The sequence below is a fragment of the Anolis sagrei genome, chromosome 3 (assembly GCF_037176765.1).
Source record: "Anolis sagrei isolate rAnoSag1 chromosome 3, rAnoSag1.mat, whole genome shotgun sequence".
NCBI classification, from domain to species: domain Eukaryota; kingdom Metazoa; phylum Chordata; class Lepidosauria; order Squamata; family Dactyloidae; genus Anolis; species Anolis sagrei.
Window position 1 is genome coordinate 7,678,787 of NC_090023.1, and position 22,156 is coordinate 7,700,942.

Consider the following 22,156-nt stretch of genomic DNA (forward strand, 5'->3'; position numbering starts at 1 on the left):
ACCCTGCCATCTGGAAGTTTTGGTCCAAAAATGTAAATTTTCCAAGTAGTAGGCAGAATGCTATCCATGCTTTTCCTCTTCTTCCTTTGTCAAGGTTTGGTGTGAATTGCTCAGTCTCCAAACTGGGACAAGACTTTTGCTAACCTTGGGTTTCTCCTGCTTCCCTAGAGCATGTTGTGGACCCTTTTGATCCTTTCCCATAATCTCCCCTATGTGATCCTGCATTGCGGAATTAATATGTTATCCAGGAAACACTATGTTTGGGTTCGGTTATGTTCGAGATGGTTCATTTTCCTAGTGAAGGGGGAACTGGTGTTGAGATATACAAGGCACCATGTTTGTCTATTTGTTTACAGCAGGCATGGGCCCGCCAGGTGTTTTGGACTTCAACTCCCACAATTCCTAACAGCCTCAGGCCTTTCCCTTTCCTCCCTCAGCCACTTAAGGAAGAGGCCTGAGGCTGTTAGGAATTATGGAAGTTGAAGTCCAAAACACCTGGAGGGCCGAATAATGATAAGTATAATAATAATGATAAGTATAGTAATTGTATAATGATAAGTATAGTAATTGTATAATAATAATAACAACAACAACAACAACAACAACAACAACAACAACAACAACAATACGGTGGCGATGAGCACACTGGGTACTGTGAGCTCACAACAGCCGTTCCCAATAATGACACAGGACTCCAATCCGTAATCAATCAGAAACTTTTACTGCTGGACGTTCGGACACAAAGAAAGCCAGGATTGACTAGCAGCTGCCGGTCAACCCTTATATACCCTCCCCCACATTCGAAATCCCCTTTCCCGCCAGCCAACGTTCCCGCCAAATGCCAACTGCTCTCCCCGAGATCACCAGCTGCACATTTCTTATCAGCGTTGCATGTCAGGATCCTGGTTTTTAGCGCCAAAACCAAAGGCCTGGAAACCGGCTCCTGACAGGGTACAGTGCCTAAAGACCTTGGCTTGCACTTAAAAACAATCAGCGCTGACAAAATTACCATCTGCCAGCTGCAGAAGGCCACCTTACTAGGACCTTAATATGTTGAGCAAGATGGGAATTGTGTGAACTTGCAGTTGTTGGACTGCAACTCCATTGGTTCTGCTGACCTAGGCTGCTGGGAGTGCAGTTAAACTACATCTGGAATGCCACAAGATTCCCATCTCTGGGAATGAACTTAAAATGATACAAAACCATGGATGTGTGAAGATTTGCATAGAATGAGTTCAGCCCCAAAGGTTTTAATAATAATCATGTTTTTGTACATAGCAATCGAATGACAGCTGTATTTGTACTGGTTCCTCTTATTAGTGGGGTGCCCATTGCAAGAAATGCAGAATAAGGGCTCTCCATCTGAACTCCATGTAACTGTGAAAAGAGGATTGGGCTCATTGGGAGGCACAGTCCTTGACCTCCTCCTCCTCCATTGCAGGTGGCGCTTTGGGAGTATCCGGACATACAACCCGGAGCAGATCATGCTCAGCGCTGCAGTCCGGCGGTCCAGCCGGGACGTCAACATCATGAAAGAGAAGCTCATATTTTCAGGTAAGATGCCCAAGTTGTTGCTCTCCTGGAACAATAACTTGAATTCCACCCCAAAGTGCCATTTTATTTATATGAGAGTTGAATGAAAAGTAATGCCTCCACCTTTGTTACTCGGGTTTGGATGGAAATGTTTTAATAAATCGAACGCAGAAATAACCCTTAGAATGTGCTCTTTAACTACCACTATTCACTTTTCAACATAATCACCAGACAATTGGATACATTTCTGCCAACGATGACCAAGCTTTCTGAAGCCGTCACAGAAGAAGTCGACACTCTGTTTCCACAACCCACCATGCACAGATCTTCCGATAGCCAAGCAAAGCAATAATGAGACCCACATTTGTGAAATGCTGATTATGCTTGAAATTTCTCTCTGAGTGATATGACAATCATCCTGAATCAATCTGTCAACCTTTTGTTTGTGAAACTCTATGGTTGCTGTCACAGGACGTCCAACTCTCTGTTTGTCATGCAAGTCAGATGTTCCCAACTCAACGTCTTTAAACTTACTCTCCCAACAACGCACAGTACTCACATCAACACAATCACCATAAATAGCTTGCATTCTCTGAGGAACCTTCTTTGGGCAGTCAAGTATTCAATGACTGCACGATATATATATATATATATATATATATATATATATATCTCGTGCAGTCATTGAATACTTGACTGCCCAAAGAAGGTTCCTCAGAGAATGTGTCAGCAGCAACTAGACATTTGTATTACATTTTTAACAAAAACAAACAAACAGACAGACAGAACACAGAGTTTGCAAGCTTGGTAGTTGATTAAATGTCCTTTGACCAGTATCTGGCCACTTGGAGTGCTTCGGGTGTTGCCGCAAGAAGGTCCTCCATGGTGCATGTGGCAGGGCTCAGGTTGCATTTCAGCAGGTGGTCTGTGGTTTGCTCTCCTCCACACTCGCATGTCATGGATTCCACTTTGTAGCCCCATTTCTGAAGGTTGGCTCTGCATCTCGTGGTGCCAGAGCGCAGTCTGTGCAGCGCCTTCCAAGTTTCCCAGTCTTCTGTGTGCCCAGGAGGAAGTCTCTCATTTGGTATCAGCCATTGTTTGAGGTTCTGGGTTTGAGCCTGCCACTTTTGGACTCTCGCTTGCTGAGGTGTTCCTGTGAGTGTCTCTGTAGATCTTAGAAAACTATTTCTTGATTTAAGTCGTTGACGTGCTGGCTGATACCCAAACAGGGGGTGGGCTGGAGATGTCACTGCCTTGGTCCTTTCACTATTGGCTGCTACTTCCCAGCGGATGTCAGGTGGTGCAATACCGGCTAGACAGTGCAATTTCTCCAGTGGTGTTGGGCGCAGACACCCCGTGATAATGTGGCATGTCTCATTAAGAGCCACTCATTAAGAGTATGGAACCCTGCGCAGACGGTTGGTCAATGCAATTTAAGCATCGTGCAGTCGTTTCCAGAAGCGACCGCATGATGCTTAAGTTGCATTGACAAACTATCTGCGCAGGGTTCCATACTTCGCACTTTAACAATACAACTGTTCAATGCTAAGGCTTCCTGCCAAAATGGAACTGTAGAGGAAAGTCTACTGAACAAGCCAGTACCTGCCACATACCATTACTGCCATCTGTTGAGGAGTTACGAAGGTGGAGGCATTACTTTTCATTCAACCCTTGTATATTGTGTTTCTTGGCTGGCTTTTTTCTGCTCTTTCATTTCTTGCCTTGTCTGTGCCTGAATGTGTTATAACATCCGGAGGGGCAGTATCTGTGCCACAAGCAGCCTAATGGGGCCATAAATACGAACCAAAACTTGTCCTAGAAGTCTAGAAATGTTAGTAATATCATAAATAATATAAACAATCCCAAGAACTCTTTCCATCCTACAATAAGCAAGGCATGTTGTGAGTGGATTGACTGGAGGTTTCGGGATAGGGAATGTTTAGATTGGATTTGGCTTTGAAAAAAAGAGTCATAGTATAGCTGTGAATGCAGGAAGACATTTGCAGATTACATGTTTTTGAATGTTTCAATGCTTGGAAGCCATTTCGGAAAGCATAGAAAAGTAGGCTTAGACAAGGGGACGTGACGGACAGATTCATATATTTGAAACGATGTCACATTGAAGAGGAGGTTTTATGCCACTCAGGAGACCAAAACACAATGGGGCAGTGCATTCAGATTGCAGGAAAATAGATTCCACCCAAACATTGCCCTTGTTGTTTCTTCCAACAGTAATCTTGACAGATTAGAGAGATGAATGGCCAAAACTAACAAAATGAAGTTTAACAGTGACAAATGCAAGCTACTCCACTTTGGCAGGAAAAACGAAATGCAACGATAAAGAATGGGGGACAATGCCTGGATTGGGAGCAGTACGTGTGAAAAAGATATTGGAGTCCTTGTGGACAGGAAGTTAAACATGAGCCAACAATGTGATGTGGCGGCAAAAAAAGCCAATGGGATTTTGGCCTGCATCAATAGGAGCATAGTGTCTAGGTCCAGGGAAGTAATGCTACCCCTCTATTCTGCTCTGGTTAGACCACACCTGGAATATTGTGTCCAATTCTGGGCACCACAATTCAAGAGAGATATTGACAAGCTGGAATGTGTCCAGAGGAGGGTGACTAAAATGATCAAGGGTCTGGAGAACAAGCCCTATGAGGAGCGGCTTGGGGAGCTGGGCATGTTTAGCCTGAAGAAGAGAAGGCTAAGAGGAGATATGATAGCCATGTATAAATATGTGAGAGGAAGCCACAGGGAGGAGGGAGCAAGCTTGTTTTCTGCTTCCTTGGAGACTAGGACGCGGAACAATGGCTCCAAACTACAAGAGAGGAGATTCCATCTGAACATGAGGAAGAACTTCCTGACTGTGAAAGCCGTTCAGCAGTGGAACTCTCTGCCCTGGAGTGTGGTGGAGGCTCCTTCTTTGGAAGCTTTTAAACAGAGGCTGGATGGCCATCTGTCAGGGGTGATTTGAATGCAATATTCGTGCTTCTTGGCAGAATAGGGTTGGACTGGATGGCCCATGAGGTCTCTTCCAACTCTTTGATTCTATGATTCTATGGTTCCTCTCCCTCTGACAACCTCCCATATCTGAAGCTTGAATATTGTGAAAATGTGTTTTGCAGGTTCTAGCCACTAAGTGGCACCAAAGCCATTGCCATTTTCTTTTCTTAAGTCTGCAAGGTAAGAAAGCCAGATTGGTGAAAGTTTTCACACTTCATGGTGGAGGGTTGCAGGAAAGCCCTGTGCATTTCAGGTGGATTTCAGCTTGCTTCCCTTCTCACGAATGGTTTCACTAACTCCAATCTGCTTCTCACTGCTTCTCTGCACTGACCATGCGAGGGTTTCCCACTTTTTAACAGCACAGACGCCTAACGCTTTCCACCTCAATGCCTTCTGTTTAGAGCTGGATTGAATCCAAGATTCAGAGGACCATTTTCAATATCCAGAAGGACAATATCCACCAATTTATCCTCAGCTCCATCTACACTGATCATTTAATGCAGTTTGGGGCTTGCTCCAAAGTGGCAGCTAAAGAACAAACTCCCACAAAAGTGTGCAAAAGAAACACCTTAATGCGCATCAATGCTCTGCGGTTTGTGTCATCACCATCTGGGCATCAAATTGACTCCAGGATTTCCTTTGCACATTGAAACCACTTTCTTCAATACTGGTTTGAAACTGCATTGAATGGTCAGTGTGTAGATGGTGTCAGAGAGTGCTTCCTGGACTGTTGTTTGTGTGACGAAATGAAAATCGTGTGTAGTTCATATTTAATCAGCCCACACACTGCCTTGCCAGAGAAAGAAAATATTATACGCAGATGAACAGTAAAGAACAAGTAGTTTACTCTTCGTAGTTCAGAACAACATATTTACAATGTCCTTTTATGAGAGATTTAAAATGGTCTTTCTTTGTCCATGTGGAGAAACTCCCTCCATGAAGCAAGAGTACACTCTAAACTCTCTTCTCTCTCTGCTTCTCTCTGAGCATCTGCATAGATGAAGTCTGAAAAATGTAACAGTATCCAGAAGTCCCAGGCTCAGCCAACTCCCCAGGCATGGCCCAACCAACCAGCTTCATGCATCTTATTTTACAGTTGACACATATACATTAATTGATTTCTTACATGCTCCGACACCCCTCCTTGTGTTAACAGGAAAATAAGTCTTTCACGTTTACATAGGAGGAGAATTACTGTAGCTGCTCCCTAATAAAAGTCTTATATTTAGTCTATATCACAGCCATGGGCAAACTTGGGCCCTCCAGGTGTTTTGGACTTCAACTCCCACAATTCCTAACAGCCTCAGGCCCTCAGGAAAAGGAAAAGGCACAAGGTTGTTAGGAATTGTGGGAATGGAGTCCAAAACACCTGGAGGGCCCAAGTTTGCCCATGGCTGCTCTACCATCATTGGACAAAGGTTTTAAGGCAGCAGTGCTTCAAAGTTCACTACCAAAGAACTAACTGGCATATATAGTTTGTGTCCAACAAAACACACCAAATATTTTTAGGTATTTGTGGTGGATATCCCTTATCTGAAATGCTAGGAGCCCCCGGTAGCACAGTGGGTTAAACCCCTGTGCTGGCAGGACTGAAGACCAACAGGTCCCAGGTTTGAATCCGGGGAGAGGCGGATGAGCTCCCTCTATCAGCTCCAGCTCCTCATGCGGGGACATGAGAGAAGCCTCCCACAAGGATGATAAAAACATCAAATAATCCAGGCGGCCCCTGGGCAACGTCCTTGCAGACGGCCAATTTTCTCACACCAGGAGTCACTCCTGACATGACAAAAAAAAATCTGAAATGCTTGGGACCAGAACTGTTTAGGGTTATTATTATTATTAATATTATTAGATAAAAATAAAGGTGTTCCCCTGACATTAAGTCCAGTTGTGTCTGGCTCTGGAGATTGGTGCTCATCTCCATTTCTAAGCTGAAGAGCCGGCGTTGTCCGTAGACACCTCCAAGGTGATGTAGCCAGCATGACTGCATGGAATGCTGTTACCTTCCCGCGAGAGTGGTACCTATTGATCTACTGAAATTTGCATGTTTTTGAACTGCTAGATTAGGAGAAGCTGGGGCTAACAGCGGGAGCTCACATCGCTCCCCGGATTCAAACCTGTGACCTTTCGATCAGGAAGTTCAGCAGCTCAGCGGTTTAACCCACTGCACCACTGGGTGCTCCATTAATATTATTATTTAAGAATATTTATTTATTTATTTACTTACTTTATTTCTATACCGCTTTTCTCAGCCCTTAGGCGACTCAAAGCGGTTTACACAACAATGCAAAATATCACAAAACAGTATAATGCAATTAAAACAGATTATAACATCAACAATTAACAACAGTATAACAATCATAACGCCTCAACAATAAAATCAGAATCCACTCTCATTATCCATTGTTCCATATTCCTATGTTCAATTTCACTGTTTAGTCAAACGCTTGTTCGAATAGCCAGGTCTTCACCTTCCTCCGAAATGCCAACAGCAAGGGGGCCGATCTGATGTCTGCAGGTAGGGCATTCCACAGCCGAGGGGCCACCACTGAGAAGGCGGGGCAGGGAGCAGGGCCTCCCCAGACGATCTTAGTGCCCTGGTCGGTTCATGGGTGGAGATGCGTTTGGAGAGGTAAGTAGGGCCAGAACCGTTTAGGGCTTTATAGGCTAATGCCAGCACTTTGAAGTGTGCCCAGTAGCAAACTGGCAGCCAGTGGAGCTGGCGCAACAGAGGAGTAGTATGCTCCCTGAGTGCCACACCAGTTAGCAACCTGGCTGCCGAGCGCTGGACCATTTGAAGCTTCCGAGCAGTCTTCAAAGGCAACCCCACGTAGAGAGCGTTGCAGTAGTCTAAGCGGGATGTAACCAGAGCGTGGACTACCGTGGCCAAGTCAGACTTCCCAAGGTACGGGCGCAGCTGGCACACAAGCTTTAACTGTGCAAATGCTCCCCTGGTCACCGCCGAAACCTGGGGTTCCAGGCTCAGCGATGAGTCCAGGATCACACCCAAGCTGCGAACCTGCGTCTTCAGGGGGAGTGTGACCCCGTCCAGCACAGGCTGTAACCCTATGCCCTGTTCGGCCTTACGACTGACCAGGAGTACCTCTGTCTTGTCTGGATTCAATTTCAATTTGTTCGCCCTCATCCAGACCGTTACAGCGGCCAAGCACCAGTTCAGGACCGCTAGGTGGCACAAAAGTCATACACAGAATGAAATTTCTTGGAGATGGAAAAGTCTAAACAGAAAATCCATGTATGTTTATGTATAAGCTGATGGTCATTTCACACACAATGTTTTAAATAATTTTGTGCAAGAAGCAAAGAAAGAAACATTAGAAAGCAAAGGTGCTAATTGTCTCTGGTACCAACATGGACCATTTTGGAGTATTTTGGAATTATGAATAACAGATGCTCAGTCTGCATATATGACTCGAGCTCCCCTCTGCACAAAACCATGGATCTTTTCAATTGTCGATATTTCCTGTTTGCTTCGCTCCTGTACTGCAACCTGTCTGGATATACTAAACTTTACATAAAATGATCTTACAAGGGGAATTTTAATCTTCTAGTTTGCATACGTTGGGATTAATGTGAGCCGAAGATGGAATGTGGATAAACATCAGCTGTTGTGTGTATACTGACTTGGCATTGTGCACAATGGGATTTTTGCACATTTTTTCCACATTGCTTGTTCGGTGTGTTTAGTCTTCAGGTACAAAATTAATTAATGTTTTTGTGGTCTGTCAATACGTCTCAATATTATCTGGGAAATTAGTTGATTAGTATCCAAAATTCCTAAGAATTGGGCACGACAATTAATTAATTATTGATTGGTTAATTGGTTGTCAGACCTTTCTTCCAAGCTGAGCTTACAGTGTAAGCTTAAATAATATATGGAAGAGTAGACTCTCAGTTAACCAGAACTAAAACAACAAAAAGAAGTGATACTTGAAATTAAAATAAAAATCAAATAAATTTTAACTGCCACTTAACTAACATCGCATACTACATTCACAAAGCTGTTTTTATCAAACAGTAAAACTATTAAATTGAATTGATCTGGTCCTTATTTGTTTTTAATTGCTGTATATTTGTAGTATGGAGTATAGTATTTTTAGGCTTATTTTAATAGTAACTCTCAAGCAACCAGAAAGGAGGAAACCATGAAAATGAACAAAATCTGGTTACCAGCATTGAAAATACACCAAAATCAAGATATAAATAAAGAACACCAGTCAGAAACCCGGGAACTCCAGAAAGTAAACAATCAAGGGCCAGTTAACACCTGCGAAAGAGAGGGTGCCTCCAGGCAACAACAGCCAGGCTACCTGTATACAGATACCCTCACTGATTGAAGCTGCAAGGCTATTGGGCATTGTTTCACAGATAGATACACACAAACATTCCACTTGCCTCAACTCCAACAGAGCAACCTCCAGTCAACTAAGAGAAGGCTACCTCTATGCAGATACCCTCACTGATTGACTTTGAAGCTGCAAGGCTACTGGACATTATTCCATAGATAGATAGATACACACACAAACAATCCACTTGCCTCAACTCCAACAGAGCAACCTCCAGTCAACTAAGAGTAGGCTACTTCTATGCAGATACCCTCACTGATTGACTTTGAAGCTGCAAGGCTACTGGACATTATTCCATAGATAGATAGATAGATAGATAGATATTTAATAGAGTGATATACATTCCATTTGCTTCACCTCCAACAGAGCAACCGCCAGGCAACAAATGCCAGACTACCTTTATGCAGATGTCCTCACTGATTGACTTTGAAGATGCAGGGTGGACACTAATCCACACACGCACATATTCAATTTGCCTCACCTCCAACAGAGCAGCCTCCAGGCAACTAAGACCAGGCTACCTCTATGCAGATGCCCTCACTGGTTGACTTGGAAGCTGCAAGGCTACTGGACATTATTCCATAGATAGATAGATAGATAGATAGATATTTAATAGATTGATATACATTCCACTTGCTTCACCTCCAACAGAACAGCCTCCAGGCAACAAATGCCAGACTACCTTTATGCAGATGCCCTCACTGATTGACTTTGAGGCTGCAGGGTGGACATTAATCCACACACACACATATTCAATTTGCCTCACCTCCAACAGAGCAGCCTCCAGGCAACTAAGACCAGGCTACCTCTATGCAGATGCCCTCACTGGTTGACTTGGAAGCTGCAAGGCTACTGGACATTATTCCATAGATAGATAGATAGATAGATAGATATTTAATAGATTGATATACATTCCACTTGCTTCACCTCCAACAGAGCAACCTCCAGGCAACAAATGCCAGACTACCTTTATGCAGATGTCCTCACTGATTGACTTTGAAGATGCAGGGTGGACACTAATCCACACACACACATATTCAATTTGCCTCACCTCCAACAGAGCAGCCTCCAGGCAACTAAGACCAGGCTACCTCTATGCAGATGCCCTCACTGGTTGACTTGGAAGCTGCAAGGCTACTGGACATTATTCCATAGATAGATAGAGAGATAAATATTTAATAGATTGCTATACATTCCACTTGCTTCACCTCCAACAGAGCAACTTCCAGGTAACAAATGCCAGGCTACCTTTATGCAGATGTCCTCACTGATTGACTTTGAGGCTGCAGGGTGGACATTAATCCACACACACACACATATTCAATTTGCCTCACCTCCAGCAGAGCAGCCTCCAGGCAACAAATGCCAGGCTACCTTTATGCAGATGTCCACACTGATTGACTTTGAAGCTGCAGGGTGGACACTCATCCATACACACACACATATTCAATTTGCCTCACCTCTAACAGAGCAGCCTCCAGGCAACAAAGGACAAGCTACCTCTATGCAGATGCCCTCACTGACTGACTTTGCAGCTTCATGGCTACTCAAGCTTGCTAATTGCAACATTCACACTTGCTTTAAACAGACAAGGATTATTTCTCCCACCCTGGATATATATTCTCCCACAGGTATATATACACTCCACTTGCTTAATTGCCAACAGAACCTCTAAAGATGCCAGCCATAGATGCAGGCAAAATGTCAGGAGAGAATGCTGCTGGAATATGTCCATAGAGCCCGAAAAACTCACAGTGACCCAGTGATTCCAGCCATGAAAGCCTTTATCCAACATCAACAAATCCTCATGGGTGCTGGTTCACTGAGAGTAAAGTGCATTAAAAAGACAAATAAAATACCTGTACACGAAGATGTGTTGGACATTGATCAATCTCTATGCATGAGAACATATATCTGCACATTCTCCAAAGTGAGTGTACAAAACAGCTGGTGGATATTATCCAGTTCATCCGCATTAATCATAGCATTCTTAGAGGCAAATGATCACTTATGGTTAATCATGGAGTGGGGAGTGTGATTGATTTTGTTTCATTATCCGTGTTTTAATGCAATCTCTTCTTCTGTTTTGCGTCTTTGTTGGTGTTCGTTCTTCTCCAGAAATCAACAGCGGAGTGGAAATGACGGACGAGCTCTCCCTCTGCTCCGACAACGGCTACGCCAATGAGGTCGTGACCCCTATGGACCATCGAGAGGTCAAGCTCCGCATTGACTGAGGCTGCCGGTTTGGGAAGGAGCTGGTGGTCTCCATAACCCTATATACACCCCCTGCAATCCAAAAATACCCCAACCCACTCCATGGTGCAAGTGCGGCTCTTTTGCAAGCTGCCTGGGACTCGGACTCCCTTCTCCCCGACTCTTCATGCAATGGACTTTGTGAGGGTGGCCTGGTGCCTCTCCAGAAACTGAAGCTGGGCTGGGTTTCTTCAGAACACTTTTTGTTGTTGTAAATACGCCCCCCCCCTTTTTTTTGTGTCCTTTTTCTTGCCCACAGCTGGGGGTGGGTTGGGTGGGTTGGTGGGGAGCGATGGGCCTGTCGATGAGGAGAAAACAGGCGACCGGACATGGTGCCTCCCAGTTGTCTTGGGCATCATGGCAGGCCGGTGGTGGAACCAACCCTGTTGTCTCCTCTCCTCCTCCTCTCTTTGGTGCAGCGATTCTTAGCTGAACTTATTTAAAGATGGATGTTGTGATATTCTTGTGATGTGTCATTATTATTATTATTACTATCTTGTTGTTGTTCATTCGTTCAGTCGTCTCTGTCCATGCCAGAGCTCCCTGTCGGCCGTCACCACCCCCAGCTCCTTCAAGGTCAGTCCAGTCACTTCAAGGATGCCATCCATCCATCTTGCCCTTGGTCGGCCCCTCTTCCTTTTACCTTCCACTTTCCCCAGCATCATTGTCTTCTCTAGGCTTTGCTGTCTCCTCATGATGTGGCCAAAGGACTTCCACTTTGTCTCTAGTCTCCTTCCCTCCAGTGAGCAGTCGGGCTTTATTTCCTGGAGGATGGACTGGTTGGATCTTCTCGCAGTCCAAGGCACTCTCAGCACATTCCTCCAACACCACAGCTCAAAAGCATCGATCTTCCTTCGCTCAGCCTTCCCTCAGGTCCAGCTCTCACATCCGTAGGTGACTATAGGGAAGACCATGGCTTTGACTAGGCAATGGATCTTTGTTGCCAGTGTGATGTCTCTACTCTTGACTATTTTGTCGAGACTGGACATTGCTCTCCTCCCAAGAAGGAAGCGTCTCCTGATTTCCTGGCCACAGTCTGCATCTGCAGTCATCTTTGCACCTAGAAATACAAAGTCTGTCACAGCCTCCACATTTTCTCCCTCTATTTTCCAGTTGTCAATCATTCTTGTTGCCATAATCTTGGTTTTTTTGACGTTTAGCTGCAACCCGGCTTTTGCGCTTTCTTCTTTCACCTTGATTAGAAGGCTCCTCAGCTCCTCCTCGCTTTTGGCCATCAGAGTGGTGTCATCTGCATATCTGAGGTTGTGAATGTTTCTTCCAGCAATTTTCACCCCAGCTTTGCATTCATCCAGCCCCGCACATCCTCGCATGATGTGTTCTGCATACAAGTTAAAAAGGTTTGGGGAGAGGATGCAGCCTTGCCATATGCCTTTCCCAATCTTGAACCAGTCTGTTCCTCCGTGGTCAGTTCTGACTGTTGCTCCTTGGTCCTTGTACAGATTCCTCAGGAGAGAGGGAAGGGGGCTTGGGATGCCCATCCCACCAAGAACTTGCCACAATTTATTATGATCCACACAGTCAAAGGCTTTAGAATAATCAATGAAGCAGAAATAGATGTTTTTCTGAAATTCCCTGCCTTTCTCCATTCTCCAGCGGATATTACTATCTATCTATATAAAAATGCTCTGTGCATAATGAGTTCCTTAAAAACAAAAGAACCAATTAACAAAATCACACCAAATTTGGCAACAAAACGTCTCACAGCACAAGGAGTGACCATCACTCAAAAAACTGTGATTTTGTCATTTGGGAGTTGTAGTTGCTGGGATTTATAGTTGGCCTACAATCAAAGAGCATTCTGAACTCCATCCATGATGGAATTGAACCAAACTTGGCACACTGTCCTCAACAGCCTTGCTCAGGACTTGAAGGCTCAGGGCCATTACTTACTGACTTACTTAGGTGATCCACCATCATTTGAGGATGATGGTCCTCCAAGTGTAGTATCCTGGGTCCGTAGGTGACTGTGGAGCCCTATTCTTGATCTGCATCTCCCATGACCAACAGAAAACTCCCATGACCAACAGAAAACACTAGAAGGGTTTGGTGGGCATTGACCTTGAGTTTGGGAGCTGTAGTTCACCTACATCCAGAGATCACTGTGGACTCAAACAATGATGGATCTGGACCAAACTCGGCTCAAGCACTCAATACGCTCAAATATGAACACAGATGGAGTTTGGGGGAAATAGACCTTGATATTTGGGAGTTGTAGTCATTGGGATTTATAGTTCGCCTACAATCAAAGAGCATTCTGAACTCCATCAATGATGGAATTGAACCAAACTTGGCACACAGGACTCCCATGGCCAACAGAAAATACTGGAAGAGTTTGGTGGGCATTGACCTTGAGTTTGGGAGCTGTAGTTCACCTACATCCAGAGAGCACTGTGGACTCAAACAATGATGGATCTGGACCAAACTCGGCTCAAGCACTCAATACGCCCAAATATGAACACAGATGGAGTTTGGGGGAAATAGACCTTGATATTTGGGAGTTGTAGTCATTGGGATTTATAGTTCGCCTACAATCAAAGAGCATTCTGAACTCCATCAATGATGGAATTGAACCAAACTTGGCACACAGGACTCCCATGGCCAACAGAAAATACTTAAGGCCACCCAGTCCAACTCTCTTCACCAGGGCAAGAAAATGTAATCAGAGCCCTCCTGACAAAGAGCCATCCAGTCATAAATATAGATAGATAGATGATAGATAGATAGATAGATAGATATGATTCACACACACAGAGAGAGATATAGTATCATAGATTTGAAAGAGACCCTGAAAGAAGGACTTATGATATGTTGCATATTCCAGAGTAGGCAAACCACACACTCTCCACATCAACACTGACAAAGAAACAACAAGAAATACTGTTTACTCACAGGCATAAAGGAATTACATATATTAGAAACCAACACTTTCTCATTGCTATATTTTCCAGATCACCAGACTGGGCCACAGCAACGTGTGGCATACAGGTGGGAATCATCCTGCGTATCGGAGACCTCCAAATCACTGTCCTCAACAGCCTTGCTAAGGTCTTGATGGCTCACTGCCATTACTTACTTGCTTACTTAGGTGATCCCTCATAGTTTGAGGATGATGGTCCTCCAAGTGTAGTATCCTGGCGTTGGGTCCGTAGGTGACTGTGGAGCCCTATTCTTGATCTGCATCTTCTCCCACAGTGAGGGCATCGGTTTCCAGACGGAAGGCGGTCCCGGTCGGGGTTGGCTGGACGCGCCTACCTATTGGCACGTTTCTCTCTTTCACCCTCCATTCATGCCTCTTCAAATTCTGCAGCACTGCTGGTCACAGTTGACCTCCAACTGGAGTGCTCAAGGGCCAGGGCTTCCCAGTTTTGGTGTCTATGCCACAGTTTTTAAGGTTGACTTTGAGCCCATCTTTAAATCTTTTTTCCTGTCCTCCAATATTTCGTTTTCCATTCTTGAGTTCGGAATAGAGCAAATGCTTTGGGAGACGGTGGTCGGGCATCAGGGCCATGGCTTAATGGGTTGAGCCGCCCCTGATCAGGGATAATGGGATTTGCAACCCAATAGCATTTCCAGCTCTGAGGTTAGGTAAAAGGTGAAAGGACATTTTAACAACAGACATCATATTCACATCTTGCATCTAAATATCCGGAGGGCCACAGGATGGGAACCACTGCTCTACACAACAATTTTTGCAAAACACTGTCCACTGTCCTATGGCACACTTGGTAAAATCACAACCAGCAGCAATAAGATCCACCAACTGAAAGGTTGCCAGTTTGAAGCTGGGGTCAGGGTGAGCACCTAACTGTCAGCCCAGATCACTGTTTACCTAAGCCCGTGATGGTGAACCTATGACACGCGTGTCAGCACTGACACGCATGGCTATTTTTGATGACACACAGACACATGTGGCCACATACAGAGAAATACACCTTATAAGAGCCAATCTAATTCCATCCTTAAGTTTGTAAAAGGCTCTACAAATTAAACATCTGCACGTTTGAGCATTGTTCACTCAAATAACTCAGCATGGATTATACATTTTTCTTATTTAAACTATAAATATTGCAAAATTATGGGGTTTTTTTGTCAAAGTGATACTCCACCTAAGTTATGCTCAGGTTTTTGGCAAATGTTGACACACCAAGCTCAAAAGGTTACCCATCACTGACCTAAGCAGTTTGAAAACAGCTCATAGCTGTAAGAAAAAATAGGTATCGCTAAAAAGCGGGGGAGATATTTTATGACACAATAAAAGAAAAAGTTCAGAAAATGCTGGTGACCAAAAGGAAGGAGGAAGCCCTGATGGCTCTTTGTCATAGAGAATGGAGCGACAGCACTCCCCTGTGGCTGGATTTGAGCACAACCTCCTAGGCACCGAAAAGCTAGACATCATAGAATCAAAGAGTTGGAAGGCCCGGTCCTGTTCAACATCTTTATTAATGACTTAGACGAAGGGCTAGAAGGCATGATCATCAAGTTTGCAGACGACACCAAATTGGGAGGGATAGCCAATAGTCCAGAGGACAGGAGCAGAATTCAAAACGATCTTGACAGATTAGAGAGATGGGCCAAAACTAACAAAATGAAGTTCAACAGTGACAAATGCAAGATACTCCACTTTGGCAGGAAAAACGAAATGCAAAGATACAGAATGGGGGACAATGCCTGGCTCAAGAGCAGCACGTGTGAAAAAGATCTTGGAGTCCTCGTGGACAACAAGTTAAACATGAGCCAACAATGTGATTGGCGGCAAAAAAAGCCAATGGGATTTTGGCCTGCATCAATAGGAGCATAGTGTCTAGATCTAAGGAAGTAATGCTACCCCTCTATTCTGCTTTGGTTAGACCACATCTGGAATATTGTGTCCAATTCTTGGCACCACAATTCAAGAGAGATATTGACAAGCTGGAATGTGCCCAGAGGAGGGCGACTAAAATGATCAAGGGTCTGGAGAACAAGCCCTATGAGGAGTGGCTTAGGGAACTGGGCATGTTTAGCCTGAAGAAGAGAAGGCTGAGAGGAGATATGATAGCCATGTATAAATATGTGAGAGGAAGCCACAGGGAGGAGGGAGCAAGCTTGTTTTCTGCTTCCTTGGAGACTAGGACGCGGAACAATGGCTTCAAACTACAAGAGAGGAGATTCCATCTGAACATGAGGAAGAACTTCCTGACTGTGAGAGCCGTTCAGCAGTGGAACTCTCTGCCCCGGAGTGTGGTGGAGGCTCCTTCTTTGGAAGCTTTTAAACAGGGGCTGGATGGCCATCTGTCAGGGGTGATTTGAATGCAATATTCCTGCTTCTTGGCAGGGGGTTGGACTGGATGGCCCAGGAGGTCTCTTCCAACTCTTTGATTCTATGATTCTATGAAGAGACCTCCTGGGCCATCCAGTCCAACCCCCTGCCAAGAAGCAGGAATATTGCATTCAAATCACCCCTGACAGATGCCCATCCAGCCTCTGTTTAAAAGGCTCCTCCCGGCCATGGCTGACACCTGATCCTCAAGCATCAGTGGTGAGTCCAGGAGGACCCCCAGATTGCGGACCTGTGTCTTTAGGGGTAACTACATTTACCCGGCATCTGCCAGTCCCCATGGGTTTAAGGGAGGGTCTACTGTAATAGCCATTAATAGTCAAAGTAAAAAAAAAAAAACAAACCAAGATATTTGTTGAGTTGTTACACTTATAAACATCTTTAAAATGTGCATCTTAAATCACAAGGACATCATAAGGAGATATTGTTCAACTACCTAACTACTGCAGCCAGAATTGAATGCGCTAAGAATTGGAGACAGAAAGAAATTCCTCAAAAAGAAGACTAGCAAATCAAAATTTTGGAGATAAGAAGATCCAACCAGTCCATCCTCCAGGAAATAAAGCCCGACTGCTCACTGGAGGGAAAGATACTGGAGACAAAGTGGAAGTCCTTTGGCCACATCATGAGGAGACAGCAAAGCCTAGAGAAGACAATGATGCTGGGGAAAGTGGAAGGCAAAAGGAAGAGGGGCCGACCAAGGACAAGATGGATGGATGGCATCCTTGAAGTGACTGGACTGACCTTGAAGGAGCTGGGGGTGGTAACAGCTGACAGGGAGCTCTGGCGTGGGCTGGTCCATGAGGTCCATGAGGTGAACGAATGAACAACAACAACAACAACAATGAACATGGACGAATTAACTTATTGGCTGACGCCAAACCAAGGAATTCCAAAGAATCACACAAATTGGGACCCGGTAAAAAGGTACTTTAGACAATGGAAAAGAGAGATTATTACTTAAAGAGAGTAAATCACAGGCAGAGAAGACAACAGCAAGGAAGCAATATATTCCACAATGCAGAAAAAAAAGACACTAAAGACCCTCAAAGACCAGATGGAAGTCTTTTTTTTTCTTTTTTCTTTTGGAATTTTTCCATATTTTTTAATACTTTTTTACTATTTTTTTTGCTAATTTTTCTGTTTTTTCTCTTTTTCTTTTTCTTCTTCTTTTAGTAAATCACTACTCTCTCTCTTTCCACTGCTTTCCTATCAACAATGAATATGTTCTCCCACTTTCGCTGTTAAAAATTTCAGTGCATTTGTTCTGTCGTGTGCTGGGCCTGCAACAGCTGTACTTTTCTATAGGACGTATACTTTTAAGCCCAGTGGGAAGCCAGGGCGCCTCAAAGAGAGGTTCTCAGGGATTTTTCTGAAGTGATGGTCTTTAGAGTCTTTGATGATGCAAAACAGTCTTTATTATGGAACAAACAACAAATCTTCAATGGTTCAAACAACACTTCAAGGCTTTCTTAGTCTAGTCCTCAATGGACTGGTACCTGACTTTGATTAACTAAACTTTCTCTGTAGAAAAACCCCTTTTTAACCTCTCCCAGGCTGCTTACTATCTATGCCTCATCGGTGTGGAACCTACTACCGATTCCAAATGCATCTGAGTATCGAGTAGACCTACCAGCTGAGGCTTGAAGATATTTTATCTGGAGTTCCATGGATCTGTAGTGCTGTCCTCCTCAGAGAATTCTTTGAGAACTTCAGGGCTGTTTTCCCTCTGATTGCTGTGAGGATGAGAGGGTGTGAGCTCTCAGCCAGAGCCTTGGGACCTTTTCCCTGGAATTTCTGTTTCCCCTGGATGCTATTGAGAAAAGAAGCTTTCCTACGGGACGAGCTGGTCTATGTCCTATAGTTTATTTATTTATTTCTGCTACTTATACCCCGCCCTTCTCACCCCCGAGGGGGGACTCAGGGCGGCTTACAAAAAGAAGGCACAATTCGATGCTCATATCCAAATACATACATATATAAAACAATTAAAATAATTAAACAATTAACAGATTAAAAACATCAATATATAACACAATAACACAATAGTAAACAGTCTCATGGTCAGTGTTTCGAGTTCCATAGGTCCATTACGTTTCGTCATTATTTGCCCATCATTATGGTCTTTCTTTTTAGCTGCTAGAGTTTCCAAAAGCCTGGTCCCACATCCAAGTTTTCAGCTTTTTCCTGAATGAGAGAAGGGAAGTCGCTGATCTGATCTCCCCGGGGAGTGAGTTCCACAGGTGGGGGGCCACTACCGAGAAGGCCCTGCTCCTCGTCCCCGCCAGTCTCACTTGTGATAAAGTTTAGCTTCCTTATGAGAGACTGACCAAAAAAAAATTCTCCTTTCCCTCCCAGAGCCCTGAACAAGGGGCGGAACCAAAGCTTAATTAAGACGGATAGGAGGCCTGCCCTATGACTGCAAACAGATAACAGAAAGAAAATAAAGTTGGATCTCCTGGTACAGCTGGACCAGCACAGCAGTTATTAATTCTATAAAACTTATCAATAAAAATATTTTTAAAAAATTAAATCCTAAGGACATCTTATGTATTTTTTTGTTGGTGGTGGAACCGAAATGAGTGTGCCTGTACAATGGATGCTGCCTTAGAATTAAACTAATTAAGATGGATAGGAGGCCTGCCTTATGACAGTTGGCTCGTTGGTCTAGGGGTATGATTCTCGGTTTGGGTCCGAGAGGTGTCCCGGGTTCAAATCCCGGATGAGCCCTTTCGGCAAAAAAAAGCCAATGGGATTTTGGCCTGCATCAATAGGAGCATAGTGTCTAGATCTAGGGAAGTCATGCTCCCCATGCTCTATTCCGGTTTGGTTAGACCACACCTGGAATATTTGTCCAATTCTGGGCACCACAATTCATGAGAGATATTGACAAGCTGGAATGTGTCCAGAGGAGGGCGACTCAAATGATCAAGGGTCTGGAGAACAAGCCCTATGAGGAGCGGCTTAAGGAGCTGGACATGCTTAGCCTGAAGAAGAGAAGGCTGAGAGGAGATATGATAGCCATGTATAAATATGTGAGAGGAAGCCACAGGGAGGAGGGAGCAAGCTTGTTTTCTGCTTCCTTGGAGACTAGGATGCGACACAATGGCTTCAAACTTCCAATAGAGGAGATTCCATCTGAACATGAGTAAGAACTTCCTGACTGTGAGAGCCATTCAGCAGTGGAACTCTCTGCCCCGGAGTGTGGTGGAGGCTCCTTCTTTGGAAGCTTTTAAACAAAGGCTGGATGGTCATCTATCAGGGGTGATTTGAATGCAGTGTTCCTGCTTCTTGGCAGAATGGGGTTGGACTGGATGGCCCATGAGGTCTCTTCCAACTCTTTGATTCTATGATTCTATGAAAATATGATGGCATGAATATAGTATTTGGCATACATTGATATCCAATGGAGTCCAGCTCATGGAGATGGAACTTAGGCTACTGATAGAGCCTTTAATCCAGGTGACTCTGCCATTAATTTCTTCTGGATGCAAAGCCATGGATTAAATCAATTGCTCCCGCTGGGATCCCAATCGGTTTTCCAGATGGGCCGTGGCCTGTAAGCTGTCCCTTGGGCTAAACCTCTCTGTCTCTCCTGCCGTCCTCAGATTCTCCCTTTTAGAGGCAGAAGGGGGGCTAGGAGAGACCCTCCTCCTGCGGAGACTATTCATTGACAGCTGCAGCAAATGCCACGCCAATCCTTTGGGCAGCAAGCGTCAGAATAAGAGGAGGAACAAAAGCTGCTTCTACGTGTCTCTCTGCTGCGTGGTTTGGAGGAAAGATGCTTTGGGGGAATCTTTGTCCTGTACGAGCCAAAAAGGATACCTTGCCCATCTTTTGATGGTGGGTTTCCATCCATTCTGGAATGGCGAAGATTGTCTCGCTCTTTGGAATAGCAGTGTCTGGCTGTTAATCATTGCAATGTCGGAGTGATGCTCATCCGGACCTAGCAGGTAAGGAAATCCCTTCCAAACAGAGGCATCAAGGTATTGTCGAAGGCTTTCATGGCCGGAATCACTCAGTTCTTGTGGGTTTTTTCGGGCTATATGGCCATGTTCTAGAGGCATTTCTCCTGACATTTCGCCTGCATCTATGGCAAGCTTCCTTTCTGAGGAAGCTTGCCATAGATGCAGGCGAAACGTCAGGAGAAATGCCTCTAGAACATGGCCATATAGCCCGAAAAAACCCACAAGAACTGAGAGGCATCAAGCTTAGAATCAAGCTGTCAGAAGGGGTGTATTTGCTCATAACAGCTTGCCAAAACTTTAAGATCTTTACACTATAGAATTAATGCAGTTTGACACCACTTTAACTGTGATGGCTCAATGTTACAGCAGGCTCAAGAACATCTGCAACTCCAAGGATTCCTTAGCATAGAGCCCTGGCAGTTGAAGTGTGTCAAACTGCATTAATTCCACAGTGTAGATGCGCCCCAAGTCTCATATTTATTTGGGATATGAGAGAAGACTGAGTTGGTTACTTACTTATTTACTTACTTAGGCGATCTCTCGTTGTCCAAGTAGAATTGTCTTCCAAGATCAGTGTCCTGGCGGTGGGTCCGAAGGTGACTGTGGAGCCCTATTCTTGACCTGCATCTTCTTCCGCAGTGGGGGCATCAGTTTCCAGGTGGAAGGCAGTCCTGGTTGGGGTTGGCTTGACATGCCTTCCTCCTGGCACATTTCTCTCTTTCACCCTCCATTCATGCCTCTTCAAATTCTACAGCACTGCTGGTCACAGCTGACCTCCAGCTGAAGCGCTCAAGGGCCAGGGCTTCCCAGTTCTCAGTGCCTATGGCAGAGTTTTTAAGGTTGGCTTTGAGTTGGTAGCTGCCTCCAGACTTTGACATTCCCTTCCATGCTGAACATCTTGTCACTTTGTTGGGAAACTTTTGTATTCAGGCAGGACTTTAAGGACTGACTTTTAAAAAAGCTTTTCTGTGTTGTACTGCTGTAAATAATTATTGTTTTTTTAATAGTTTAAATGTTATAAAGAAGTGGAAATTTAGCAATATTCTTTTCTGTGTGTTTTTTAAGCTGCTCTGAACTCCACAGCTAGGAAAAAAGTTGGATCTATCCGGCTTCTTTCGTAATGACATCTTTGGATATTTAATTTTGGTAGAGGACTTTGGTTTTTCTGCCAGAGAGTGCTAGTGTCTTGTTAAACTTCGTTACTGTTGATGTGTGTGTTGATGTTATGTCCAACTTATGGTGACTGTAAAGGGGACCTTAGGTGAGCCAGTGTGGCATACTGGTTTGAGCACTGAAATATATCTTTGTAAAACACAGGGTTCAAATCCTTGCTCAGCCATGGAAATGTATTTATTTATTTACAACATTTCTATCCCGCTCTTCTCAATCCCTGAGCGGGGGACTCAGAGCAGCTAGCACTGGCAACAATTTGATGCCGCAATATCACAGTATAACAACAACATAAAACCATAAATACACAGTAGATTAAAAAAAATAACATTACTTATACAGTCATATAACCATTTCCATTATAATAACAATCATATGGTCCAGTTCAATGTCCAAAGTGCTGTTATGCCTGCTAGTCAAAAGCCTGGCTCCAAAATTACAATTTAAGTTTTCTCCTAAAGGAAAGGAGAGAGGTCGCCAATCTAATCTTGCTGGGGAGCGAATTCCACAAGGGGGGGTCACCACCA

At 44.4% G+C, this 22,156-nt stretch overlaps 1 protein-coding gene and 1 non-coding gene across 4 annotated transcripts in view; both read left to right on the top strand.

Moving 5' to 3' along the window:
• GDPD5 (glycerophosphodiester phosphodiesterase domain containing 5) overlaps positions 1-11,614 on the top strand; it is a 300,231-nt gene extending 288,617 nt beyond the window's left edge. For all 3 annotated transcript variants that reach the window (XM_067466461.1, XM_067466463.1, XM_067466462.1), the window contains 2 exons: positions 1,442-1,554; positions 11,022-11,614. In XM_067466461.1, coding sequence (XP_067322562.1) covers positions 1,442-1,554; positions 11,022-11,137 — 229 coding nt within the window. In that variant the 3' untranslated portion in view covers positions 11,138-11,614. The remainder of the gene's footprint in view (positions 1-1,441; positions 1,555-11,021) is intronic.
• Positions 11,615-19,147: 7,533 nt separating this feature from the next.
• Positions 19,148-19,221, top strand: TRNAP-UGG (transfer RNA proline (anticodon UGG)). The gene has a single exon. It is a non-coding gene; the product is annotated as a tRNA-Pro (tRNA).
• The last annotated feature ends 2,935 nt before the right edge of the window (positions 19,222-22,156 follow it).